Source organism: Typopeltis vanoorti, chromosome 13 (genome assembly GCF_054136105.1).
Source record: "Typopeltis vanoorti isolate ZY-2024b chromosome 13, IOZ_Tvanoo_1.0, whole genome shotgun sequence".
Taxonomy (NCBI): Eukaryota; Metazoa; Arthropoda; class Arachnida; order Uropygi; family Thelyphonidae; genus Typopeltis; species Typopeltis vanoorti.
This window is the reverse complement of record NC_143561.1, coordinates 84471585-84485466: the sequence shown is the minus strand read 5'-3', so window position 1 is coordinate 84485466 and position 13882 is coordinate 84471585. Positions and strand designations below refer to the sequence as shown.

Here is a 13882-nt window from a genome sequence, read left to right as displayed (position 1 = left end):
ATATCTAGTTTACTCTACTCCCCCATACACCTCTTGCTCACCTACAGTCAGTCTCTCCTCCCCATCATCAACTGCTCTCAATCCCTCTATGAAGTCACATTCACAAGATCGAAAGATCTTTATGAACTGTCTGTTCATTAAGTATCTCCACCACACACATTCTGCATCAGCTGTCTTTATAGCATTTTCTCCAATCAATGTCATCCTTCCATAATTATTCTTTCTTTTGCTGGCTACATATCGAAAGAATTCCTTAGGATTCTTTTTGGCTTCATGAGCCAACTGCTGTTCATATTTCTCTTTAGCTACCCTCACCAACCATGTCACCCTCCTTGCTTTGTCTTTGTGGACCTCATGGAATTGGTTATTTCCACTTCTCTTATGCTGCCTCCACAATGCCCTTTTTCTCTGTATCGCATGCTTAATCTCTTTATTCGTCCATCTCACACCCACCTTATTTAACCTTCTCACCCTTGGAATACATTTAGACACTTTATCTACTAAACAGTTTTTGAAAATCTCCCAAGCTGCATTGATCTCTTTTCGAGCTAACTCCTCATTCCACGCTACACCCACAAGCTGTCTCCTGAGCTCTTCATAATCACCCTCACCCTCTTTGTAGTTCCACATATACCCTTTTCTCATAGAGGTCTTCACACTGCTGGCACCCACCCAGGTAATCACCTCATGGTCACTCTCACCAAATTGGTGGATGATTTGACACCTCATTTATAATTACATCCTATGATGAGATGACCAAATCCAAGACCCTCAATCCTCGTGTGCCCTCTGTTACATACTGTCTGAGGTAGTTGTTATCCCTCAAAAACTCAAGAAACTCGTTGTTTTTTTTACTTCCAGTTGCTATCTCATCATTCCAGTCTATATTGCTATAATTAAAATCACCCATAATGATCACCTTTTTGTTATTTACTTGGCTAATTTGATTGTACATTTCATTATTACCACCATCCACTTTACCTGGTCTATAACAACATCCCACCAAGTATTTGATTCCATTCACCTCTATCTCACACCATACTGCCTCAAAACTGCTGGCACTATTTCCCTCTTGCATCTCTACTTTATGTGGACATAACTCTTTCTCTATCATCAATAGCACCCCCCCTCCCTTTTTACCCCTTCTGTCCTCATGAAACACATACCCTTCCATCTCTATTTCTGTCAGGATGCCATCCTCTTCCAACCATGTCTCACTTATTCCAACAATTTTTGGGTGAACAGACGCAATTAGTGCAACCCTTCCATCTGCCTTGTTTCTTATATATGGTCTGTTTTCGATGTTCGCTTATAACTAGAGAATGAAATTCGCCGATTTCGATGATTTCTTCACCAACAAATAGAGGATGTTCCAAAGATGGTTTATGTGCATTTTCATCAATGTACATCTCCAGATTATGGAGCAGTGATTCATTTTTTTTATCTCTCTCTCCACAGCCCATACTGCAGTTTAACAATATCTGGCCACTATTTTGTGACCATTTTTTAGATGTTGTTAAATTCTGTTGTTAGATATTGTGATATTACAAAAGGTTTCTTTGATTGTTTGGGATGAATGTTCAGTATCCATTAAAATATCTGTTGAAGTAGTTGACAGAACACTGAGGGATATCAGATCAGATGATTGAAGAATGGATGAAATAACTGTTTTATTTGCCAGTGATTTTTGAAACACTGTCCATTGTATCCCATGGAACCAGGAAGACCAGGGCAGAACTGCCTTAAGAAATCATCACTATGGCATGATATAGAGAAGTTTTCTCTCAAAAGCAACATGTGTGATCACCTACATGGAGAATCAAATGCACATTCCTTCTCAAAAATGTTAAAAATTGGCAATGATGAAGTAGTACAGCAAACAGACGGAAAAATTATATTAACACACCTAAATGTTGGGAAAATTATCCGAACTGCAGACAAACTGTTGTGCAGTGTCTACTCTACCCATCTACTGAAGAACATAACAAAGAAGTCAGGTTTGTGGAGAGAGAGAGAGAGCTATCTTTGCACCTTGAAATGATGCCATGTCAATAATGAATGAGTTGGTTCTTAATAAACCTGTAAAATAATATCAATGGTAAGTATTTGATAATGGGAAATTTGTAAATAGTTGTGATCAGTGTTACAGTTTAAAAATAACTTGTTTATAGTGAAGGGCATGAAATATTATGCTGCAGATATTACTAAAATGAAATATTAAAATCTAAAAAAATAAAAGCAAAGAAAGTTATATCATTCTACAAGAACAAAAAAAATACTTATTACTGTGTGAAGCTTTCAATGAGTACAAAGATTCATCACTGGAGAACACTCCACATCACAAAGCTCCATCTCCACACTGCATATCCTCCTTCAATATACAACACTACTATCTACACTCTATACCACAATGACATCTGCCACTATTAATCATATTTTTTGTGTCTAAGTTGCATGTGTTACTCCTGCCAAATTGCTTATGTGTTGGATAGAAAATCTGAATTTTCAAGAGGAAAAAATCCAGCTAACTCTGTATGAGATCGACTAACTCGCCTTCCATTGCTTTCAAACGGTTGCAATTTTCAATTGGAGTTTGCTTTGCAATGATGATTAATAAAGCCCAAGGACAGATACTTAGATATGCAAGTTTACATTTAAGAGCTGAATGTTTCAGACACGAGCAGTTATATGTAGCATGTTCTTGAGTTAGCAGTCCTGAGAATTTAATTAATTTTGTCGAGGATGATGAAACTTCTAATGTTGTTTACAAAGAAGTGTTATAGTGCTCACATTTCTACAACATGATGAAAGTGCCAGCACCAAATACTCAAGTAAATACCCAAAAGTGAACCATTGGCAGTATAAGAACCACTTCACCTTGGCAAAGCAGGAGAGCTTAGCTAGTTAGAATATCTTTTAATGTATTTTATGAATATATTTTAATATAATTTAAATATATATTCAGGGTATATTTCAATGGTCTTATGCTTAATGTGTTATTGATTTTGACTTCAACTCCATATCCTGATTTATATACATATTTAAATTTAAGTAAAGTCAATTTATTTATATGTATGTATGTATATATTTTTTTTTTACAATGATCTTTTAGAAAGCAGAACTGGATGTGATGGAACTTCAAAATAGCTTGAATGACATATATCAAATGCCTAGTAAACTGGCAGAACATTTTTGTGAAGATGAAACTAAATTTAAAATTGAAGAATGCATGAACTTGTTTAATCATTTTTGTGCAAAAGTAAAGCTAGCACAAAAAGTAAGTATTATTCCTATGTTTAGTCAAAATGAATGTATTTAAATGACTATTGATGCATATACCATATTTGGCAGCGTATAAGATGCACTTTTTCCCTTTGAAAATAGGTCTGAAAAACATGGTGCGTCTTATATGCCGATACTCAGTTTTTTATTACTTTCATTTCTGGAAATTTTTTCTGTTTCGAGTTATGCAATTTCTTTCTTGCTTCCTTGCGGTGTATGAGAGAATTCCAGTTACATTAGTTATGTATTCCAGTTACTAGAATACATTCTAGTATTCCAGTTATGGATAGATAACATTTGGTCTAGGCAGTCTGGCAGACTGTTGAAGAAGCCTGCCCTGCTACTATGGGATCAGTTTCATTCTCACAGAACAGATGATGTTAAAAATAAACTTAAGGAATTGAAAACTCAGTTAGCTGAATTCCAGGAGTTCTAACTAGTCAGCTTCAACCTTTAGATGTCTGTATTAATAAACCATTTAAGGGATTTATAAAGGAGAAGTGGAACACTGCATCCAGAAGACTGCTGGATGCAGTCTTCAGATTTTGAGGTTATGCCATCAGGAAGAAGGACGAGGCCTAGAATTTCGCAAGTTTGTGAGTGGGTCAAAGCTTCATGGGATGCTGTGAAAACTGAGACAGTGGTTAAATCATTTCAGAAATGTGGCAATAGTAATGTACTGGATGGTACAGAGGACAATTTGTTGTATGAGGACTCAGATTCTGATTTTTAGAAGAGATTTCAAGTGTCTCTTCATTTAGCTCTGGAGATGAATTTCTACGTTTTGATGAAGAAGATTAAAAGGCAGGTACTGTTTCCTAGTTAGATTAGGTATTTGTTGAAAGTAGACCTACTTATTACTTAATATTTGAAATACTGTAAATTCATTATAATATTCAGTGATAAAGTTTTTTTCCTAAAAAATGTGTACAAAAAAGGGGGTGCATCTTATATGCTGGCAAATACGGTAATTAATTTGAAGGAGAGGCATATGCATATCCTTATGAATTCTTTTACCTAGCTGTAATTCTCGAGGTAAAAACAAAAAAACCTTAAACAGTGATGAGAAATTAATATTTTTCCTGCCTAAATGTACACTGCTTGAAAAGAAACTCAATGGACACCTCCACGGACAAGGGTGCATCATGCCATGTAACAGGTCACGTGTTTATAGCTGTTATAACTTGGGAGATATGATATTTCCAAGTCAGTGCAACTGTGTCCAGGTGAAATGGCTGCAAGAAGGGAAATGATGTAGTTTGAAAAAAGCATTGTGATAGAATGCCATGTTGCAGGCCTATCTGTTTGACAAATTATTAACAAATTGAGCCATCTCAGGTCAGCAATCAGTGATATCGTACCAAGATGGAAGCGCAGAGAGTCAACTACCGTGCTACCTGCAGCAGACCGCACTCATCAAACATGACCGTAGTGTGCAACAGAGGATAATATATAAAAAAAAAAAAAAAAAATTCATTGGCTGGCATGTTGAGTGCACATTTCTAGGCATTAACTGGAACATAAATCTGCACAAAAACATTCAGAACCGAGACTCACAGCATGGGTTTCCATGGTAGGACCGCAATATGCAAGCCCCACATTAGCTGAACCAACATGCAGAATCATCTTCAGTGGTGCAGAGAGGGTGTACAGTGGGATGTGTAAGCTTGGAAAACTGTGTTATGGAGTGCCGAATCATGCTACACAGTCTACTGAGCAGATCTATAGGTGTGGTTGTGGCAGATGGCTTGTAAATATCTCTTACCAGAGTGCGAAACCCTAAGTATGAAATTCAAAGGCAGTGGTGTATGGTCCTGTTTTTCCTAGTTTGGACCTCTGTGGTGCTATGAACATTGAACTCTGTTTTTTTATATATCAGGTATCTGAACATTCTGGACAATGCAATGCTTCCTACTTTGTGGCGTTTCTATAGAACTGACCATTGTCTCTTTCAGCAAGACAATGCACTGTGTCATAAGGCTGCTGCTGAAGCTTCTTGGTTTGTGGATGTCAACGTTGTTATGCTTTATTGGCCTCCACGGAGCCTGATTTTAACCCTATTGAACATCTTTAGGATGAACTGGAGCATTCAGTGAGGTCAAGGGATATTTTTATGTATTTAAGTCAACTCTACAACAGTCCAGGACCTGATTACATGCTAACATGAAGAATGGTAAAATTCCCATTGATTCATATGTATGCTTGTGGAAAGTATGCCTTGTATAATTGCTGTGGTTATCGCAGTGAAAGGAGGTCCTACATCTTATTAAGGTGAGCACCATGGCTGTTTGTTTCTCACACTATAATATTCGTTGACTTCTTTCCAAGCAGTGTATGAGATTTGGATGGCTTATCCAAAGATAGTTTATCCATAATGTGTAGATAATCTGAAGAGGAAAAAAAAATTCTTTTAATTAAAAATTAAAATACAATTATTCTCTATCAGTAAATAAAGTGCCACAGTGCTGGTTAGAATTTGGAGTGACAGGACTTGCTGAAGGCTAGAGTAGAGAATGTTAGTGTTGGTAGAATGGCCTCAAAGGCAGAGATTGTTATGTTTGTATATAAATATAAAAAAGTCTTCAAAATAAGAGCCGAGTTTGTTTGTATTGATTAAGTCAGTATGTCCAAAGATAATTGAAATAAATAAAGCTTGGTTAAGCGAACATGATGTGCTTTCCAGAACAGAAATGAAAGGATATGCAGTTTTTCAGAAGGATAGAAAGGGTGAAAAGAGGGAGTGGGGGAGGGGGGTACTGCTAATGATCATAGAGGAATTATTATTATGATGATTTGACACCTCCAGGGAGTCCAAAGACTGATCGAAGGAGAGTGTGCCAACAGCATCGAACGATTGGTCCCTTCCCAACTACTAACTGTGCTCAAACTTGCTTAACTGAGCCATTAGTAGCAGAAGCTCTACCAATCAACCAACCTTTTGTGTCCACAAAGTGTGGAAGTTGATAGTGCATGCACAGATCTCAAAGCTGTGTGGTGTGAAGGTGAAATTAACAGCTAGTATATCTGATAGGATGCTGTTATGAAGCATTAGTGTGAAGAGAGCACTTTTTGACGTGTAAACATTGCTTCACTTTTGCGTTAATAGCCCGGGTGTTCTTTCAAAATGCATACACTTTTGTGCCCTTATATTTGTGCCTCTAGTATTTTTAAATTGCTGAGAAGCCGAGGCAGGGTGGCTCACATTGATCGGTTATTGTGTCAACCACTCCAATTGTACGTTGTCACTTGTCATGAGTTGAGCACTTTCTGTATATGATGGCTGTATTACAAACAGCTGTTACACATGTTTTCTGGAACTGAAAATTTGAAAGTAAATGTTAGGAGAAAAAACCTAAATGTTTCTCTTGTTATGCAGTATAGCATCTGTTAAGGTTGCAAAGTTTTTTAACGGTATAGAGACATTTTTATTCTAGTCCTTGGAAACAACAGACAGTAAAAAATATCTATTCCTGAATAAAAATGAATCGTCATCATGCATATCAAGGATTTAGGCCTAGCGTGGCCTGTTCCGGCCTTAGAAGTCATCATTGGATTGTTTAAGAGGACGTCCTGGTTTTTTTTTTTGCTAATGGCTTGTACTTTAAGGCTTGTTTTGGTAATCTTTCTATTTTCATTCTTTGAACGTGTTCTATCCATTTATGTTTATATTTTTAAATTTTTTTCCATCACTGATTCTTGATTCAATTCTTTCATAATTTCTTCGTTTCTTTTGTGATCAAATAGAGTATACTTTGCACTTTTTCTCATAAACTTCATTTCTGCTGTTATTAATATTTGTTTGTCTTTTTGTTTTATTGTCCAGATTTCACTTCCATACAATAAGACTGGTAGGGCTAATGTATTGTATACTTTTAGTCTGGTTTGTTTTTGAACTAGGTTTGGTTTAAATATAGAGTTAATAACACTTGTTATTTTTAAATATTTTGCAATTTTTATGTTTATATCTTTTTCATTTTCATATGTGATCATACATGAAAAATAAAAATAAATATTCTCTGTATTATAAAATGTTGTTGATATACAAAAAAATACCAGCATATGCGAGATTGATAAGATAGACGAGCCAGTGATACTAAAAAAAAAAAAAAAAAGAAAAGAATGTAGAATTCCTGAAAGTGTGGATAATTCCGATAATGATAGGATTTATGTAGTCTGACTAAACAAAAGAAAATTCTTGGAAAATGGAGTGAAATATACACAGACCAGAGAAATACATATAAAATGAGCAACAGATTTTACGAAATGATTGGCTGCTCCATCAAACCATATTTATTCCTGATATACTCTGTCTCCTCGTAAGTTTTTTTTTTTATTATGCCATCATAAATTCACTTATTCATTGTCTAGACTTTATAGGCTCATGCAATTCGCTTTACCCAGCAACTCATAAGACACACATATCACAAATAAATTCGTTTAGCATTAAGGAAAGTATTTCCTTAATGGGGAGTGATGTGGAAGAGCAGGAGAGTAAGACAGGAGAGATTGAAGGAGTGGAAATGAATGTGGAAGTGAGTGGTATGAGTATAGATAATGAGAGAATGGGTGTGCAAGAGGAGCAGGGAAACGGGGAGGCTCAGGGTGGACAGGGATACACAGCGTGAGAAAGGTGGATGCTGCAAGAGGAGGTGAGAGAATGTGTAGGCAGGAAAGTAATGGGATGATCAGGGATCAAAAGGAAACAGATGGAATTGCAAAGGGTTCTAAAATGAAGAAGCAGAAAGGGAAATGGCCCCAGTCCAGCATGGAGAGATCACATCGAGTGAGTGGTATCAGTGGAACTAGCTGTAGATCCAGAAATGAGTTGTTGTGTTTGTATACCAATGCTAGAAGTATAAGAAACAAGGCAGATGAAATGGTTGCACTAATTGCGTCTGTGCACCCAGAGATTGTCGGAATAAGTGAGACATGGTTAGATGAGGATGACATCCTGACAGGAATAGAGATGGAAAGGTATGATGTGTTTCGTGAGGATAGAAGGGGTAAAAAGGGAGGGGGAGTGCTATTGATGATAGAGAAAGAGTTATGTCCATACAAGGTAGAGATGCAAGGGGGAAATGGGGCCAGTGGTTTTGAGGCAGTATGGTGTGAGATAGAGGTGAATAGAATCAAATACTTGGTGGGATGTTGTTATAGACCTGGTAATGTGGATGGTGGTGATAGTGAAATGTATAGTCAAATAAGCCAAGCAAATAAGAAAAGGGTGATCATTATGGGTGATTTTAATTATGGCAATATAGACTGGAATGAAGAGATAGCAACTGGAAGTAAAGAAAATGAGTTTCTTGAGTTTTTGAGGGATAACTACCTCAGACAGTATGTAACAGAGGGCACAAGAGGATTAAGGGTCTTGGATTTGGTCATCTCATCGGAGGATGTAATTATCAATGAGGTATCAAATCATCCACCAATTGGTGAAAGTGACCATGAGGTGATTACTTGGGTGGTTGCCAGCAGTGCAAGGACCCCTGTGAAAAAAGGGTATATGTGGAACTACAAGGGGGGTGATTATGAAGAGCTCAGGAGACAGCTTGCAGGTGTAGCATGGAATGAGGAGTTAGCTGGAAAAGAGATCAATGCAGCTTGGGGGATTTTCAAAAAATATTTAGTGGATGCAATGTCTAAATGTATACCACGGGTGAGAAGGTTAAATAAGTTAGGTGTGAGATGGATGAATAAAGAGATTAAGCATGCAATACAGAGAAAAAGGGCATTGTGGAGGCAGCATAAGAGAAGTGGAAGTAACCAATTTCATGAGTTCTACAAAGACCAGGCAAGGAGAGTGACTTGGTTGGTGAGAGTAGCTAAAGAGAGGTATGAACAGCAGTTAGCTAATGAAGCTAAAAAGAATCCTAGGGAGTTCTTTCGATATGTAGCCAGCAAAAGAAAGAATGATTATGGAAGGATGACATTGATTGGAGGAAATGGTATAAAGACAGCTGTTGCAGAATGTGTGGTGGAGATACTTAATGAGCAGTTCATAAAGATCTTTCAATCTTGTGAATGTGACTTCATGGAGAGATTAAGAGCAGTTGATGATGGGGAGGAGAGACTGACTGTAAGTGAGCAAGAGGTGTTTGGGGAGTTGAGTAAACTAGATGTAAATAAGGCTGTGGGACTTGATAATATATCACCACGTATTCTGAAGGAATGTGCCAGAGAGTTGACACCTGCCTTGACATATTTTTTTAATACGAGTCTTGCACTTGGTCAAGTCCCTAAAGAGTGGAAGGAGGGCAAGATTGTGCCACTTCATAAAGGAGGTGATCGAACTCAAGCATCAAACTATAGGCCTATCTGTGTGTCGGGTGTTGTGGTTAAGTTGTTGGAGAAGCTTGTGAGAGCTAGAATCCAGAGTTGGGTTGACAACAATGGTATAATCTTTGATGGACAGCATGGATTTGCTAAAGGGAGGTCGTGTTTTAGTAATCTACTTACTTATTACAATAAAGTGACTGCTTCCTTGGACAGAGGAGAAGGATACACAGTAATATACTTGGATTTCGCAAAAGCTTTTGATAGAGTGCCTCATGATAAGTTGACAGTCAAACTAGAGCAGATGGGGTTGGATATTAGATTAGTGCATTGGATTGGAGACTGGCTATCTGATAGGTATCAACAAGTTGTGTATGGGGGTGCAATATCCAGGAAAAGGAAAGTCACTAGTGGAGTGCCTCAGGGATCTGTTTTAGGGCCATTACTATTTAACTTGTATATTAATGATATTGGCGAAGATTTGGATGGAGATATTCAGTTGTTTGCAGATGATGCAAAGTTGGGAAGAACCATAAAGAGTAGTGAAGATGTTGTGGCCTTGCAAGAAGACTTGAATAAATTGAGTGATTGGGCAAGCAAATGGGGGTGTGAGTTCAATGTTGCAAAATGTAAGGTTTTAAAATTTGGAAAACAAAGATGGGATGCAGAATTTATGCTTGGTAAGAATATATTGTTGGAAGTAGAGGAAATAAGAGATCTGGGAGTGATAGTGGATAAAGATCTAAAATTTAGGGGTCACATCGCCAAAATTGTGAAGACAACACAAAGACTTCTGGGAATGATGAGGAGGACACTGACGTGTAGAAGTAGGGAGATTCTTGTTCCATTGTATAAGGCTTTGATTAGGCCACACATGGACTATTGTGCCCAGATTTGGTCACCTGGTTTTCAGAAGGATGAGGAGATGTTGGAAAGGGTCCAAAGGCGACTGACTAAGGTAGTTTCTGACCTCTGGAATGTCGAGTATGAGGAAAGATTGAAAAGATGTAATTTGCAGAGACTAGTGGAGAGAAGGAAGAGGGGAGATATGATAGAGACCTACACGTTGGTAAGGGGTTGCTATAGGATCAATGGTGGAGAAGTTCTACAGCGAATAGTGGGAGATCAGGGGAGAACCAGAGGTCATCCCTGGAAACTGTATAAAGAGGGTGTGAGTAGGGGAGTGAGAGGCAGGTTTTTTTCGTGCAGAGTTGTGAATGATTGGAATGCCTTGCCTGAGAGTGTGGTGTCTGCAAGGAGTTTGAATGTGTTTAAGACCCGGTATGATGAGATGTGTGTGAGATAAAAGGACCTCCTAGATGAGTCTTTGACTCCATGAGGTCTTGTTTAATAATAATAATAATAATAATAATAATTTCTACTCGCACTTATTCTTTCCTTTCATTTCCTATTCTCACGTGTCTTATAAATGATGGTTCACGTTTTTTCATCGTATTTCAAATATACCAAACAAATATAGCATTCTCCTTCATTGTTGTTTTCTAATAAATCCTAAAACAAACCAGTTGTCCCCCCCCCCCCCCACAGCAGAAATATTCAAAGTTATCCTACAATTAATTGCATTGGACCAATTAAGATGAGCACTGATGTGCTATGTGCTCTCAAAACTTTCATACATTGATAAAAATGCAATCATACCATCACGTGCGTCTGCAGAGGGGAGAAACAGAGAACCCCCAGGGATCGAATAAAAAATTCCACAAATTATATTCATAAAAGTGATTGAGATATGTAGCCCTACACCCTCAACCATGGGACGCTTTTTCTGTCTTAAAATTTTATTATGGGTTGGAATGTTTTGGCCCATGGCAGAGTAGCCATAGAACACGTGTTATATTTCAGCAATAAAGCATGTGTTTCTGTTTTTGTTTAATCTTTTTCTGATTTATGAAAAAAATATTTATTACTGATGTGACCAGTGTTCATTTCCCTCTGTGTCAAGTGAATCACTGAGTGAAGTGTGAATTGTAAATTTATAGTGAAACAAATTTAAACAGAAAAATACATTTTTAAAAAGGTTAAGTGTATGTAACTTAATATTATTTTACTTGTTAGTTTTGATTTTTTTGCTTTTTAACTGAAATAATTTGATTTAGGATTTTGGGATTAATTAATTAGTTGAGTTTTAATAAAATATGCTGGTCAATTTTTTTTATATATGAAATTGTGCTAAAAACTATTAATTCCAAATACTTTTTTTTTCCAAGAATTAAAATATATGGCTTGTGTAAGGCTTTGATTAGGGCACACATGGACTACTGTGCCCAGATTTGGTCACCTGGTTTTCAGAAGGACGAAGAGATGTTGGAAAGGGTCCAAAGGTGACTGACTAAGGTAGTTTCTAACCTCTCGAATGTTGAATATGAGGAAAAATTGAGAAGATGTAATTTGCAGAGTCTGGTGGACAGGATGAAGAGGGGGGAGATATGATAGAGACCTATAAGTTAGTAAGGGGTTGTTATAGGATCAATGCTAGAGAAGTTCTACAGAAAATAGTGGGAGATCGGGGTAGAACCAGAGGTCATCCCTGGAAACTGTATAAAGAGGGTGTGAGTAGGGGAGTGAGAGGCAGGTGTGTGCGATAAAAGGACCTCCCAGATGAGTCTTTGACTCCGTGAGGTCTTGGGGTAATAATAGTAATAAAGATCATTAAAATCGATGTAAAATGAAAATAACGTATTTATATATAGTTTACATCAACAAATAATTATATCAAAAAATGCTAAAAGAGATTTATTCATGTAATTATTTAATTACATCAGTAATTATAAAAATTTATTTATGTAATTACAGGTAACCCTTGTATAATGCAGATGTTAGGTTCCAAAAAAATGCAGCATTATATAAATCATTCAGAAATCTTTTTTTTTTTTAAGATTATATAAACAATGTCATATTCAACAAAAAATATTTTTTTATTTCATAGGGTAATTCATGTAAGTTAACAAATAAACTATGAAACAAATACATAGTATAAAATTATAAAAATTTATAAATTGTATTTAAATTTCATTGCACACAGTACAGTAGATAAATGTTTCAGGCAAAATAAACTGTATATTTTAATCGTCATCACTCTCTTCAAAACTAACATTTCGTAGAAGTTCTTTATTTACAAGTTGCAAGATGTCATCATCACTTGAAATCTCTTGGATATCATTAGTATAATTCTCATTGCATACTTCGGTTGGTTTAGTTATCAAGAAGTCAGTGATAAGACCTTGCTTACTGCTATGCTGCAATTTTTTATTAAGTTCATAATACGGAGCTAAACAAATATCAAATTGTCTTGTTAATTTTCCAGAAAGTCTATTGAAGTAGAAGTGGATTTGCAGAATCCGGAAAACTAGTGTTATTAAGGGGGGGGGAATAGATATGCAGAATTTAGGGAGACAGTTGAGTGTATGAATGTGTGTAATATGCCCGAGCGAGTACAAAGGACAACAAATCAGAATGGGATAGTTAGTATAAGGCATCAAAATAGGGATGGGACAAAGGGGCTTCTGCAATTCATGTATACTAATGCCAGAAGTATTAGGAACAAGAAAGAAGAATTTTTGGCCTTGGTTGGCACTTCCAGGCCACAGGTTATTGGCATTAGTGAAACATTGCTGACAGAAGATGATATAGCTAGTGGGATTGAATGTGAGGGGTATGGTGTGTTCAGGAGTGACAGGGAGAATAAAATGGGGGGAGGAGTGTTATTGATGATAGCTGATGAGTTGCAGCCAAGGAGAATAGAAGTGGAACTGCAGGATAGAGAACAGAGCACATTTGAGGCTATTTGGTGTGAGATTGAGACTAGCAGAACAAAATATACAGTTGGATGCTGCTATAGATCAGGTGATGGAATAGATAGTGGAGATAGTATGCATAAGCAAATAGAAGAAATGAGTGGAAGGAGGGTAATTATTATGGGAGATTTCAACTATGGTAACACTGATTGGTAGGAGGAGAGGGCACATGGTAGGAAGGAATTGGATTTTATGCTGTTATTAAGGGATAACTATCTGCGACAGCATGTAATGGAAAATATTAGGGGTCAGAGAGTGCTTGACCTAGTAATTGCATCTGAGAATTTGGATGAATATGACCACGTTGCCACCAATTTGTGAGAGTGATCATAGGGTCTCGACTTGGGAGGTGGCTAAAGGTGTGGAATTTACAATTAAGACAGGGTACATGTGGAATTATCGGGCTGGTAAGTATGACAAGCTTAGGAGTTTGATTGGTTCAGTGCCATGGCATGTAAAACTGCAAGGGCTGGATGTTGATAGTGCATGGGAGACAGTTAAGAAGTGTT

The 13882-nt window shown here is 37.0% G+C and overlaps 1 protein-coding gene across 1 annotated transcript in view; it reads left to right on the top strand.

Moving 5' to 3' along the window:
• Window positions 1-13882, top strand: part of LOC150100324 (inverted formin-2-like) — a 319787-nt gene that overhangs the window by 270578 nt on the left and 35327 nt on the right. The window contains exon 12 of the mRNA XM_090402638.1: window positions 3113-3277. Coding sequence (XP_090258764.1) covers window positions 3113-3277 — 165 coding nt within the window. The remainder of the gene's footprint in view (window positions 1-3112; window positions 3278-13882) is intronic.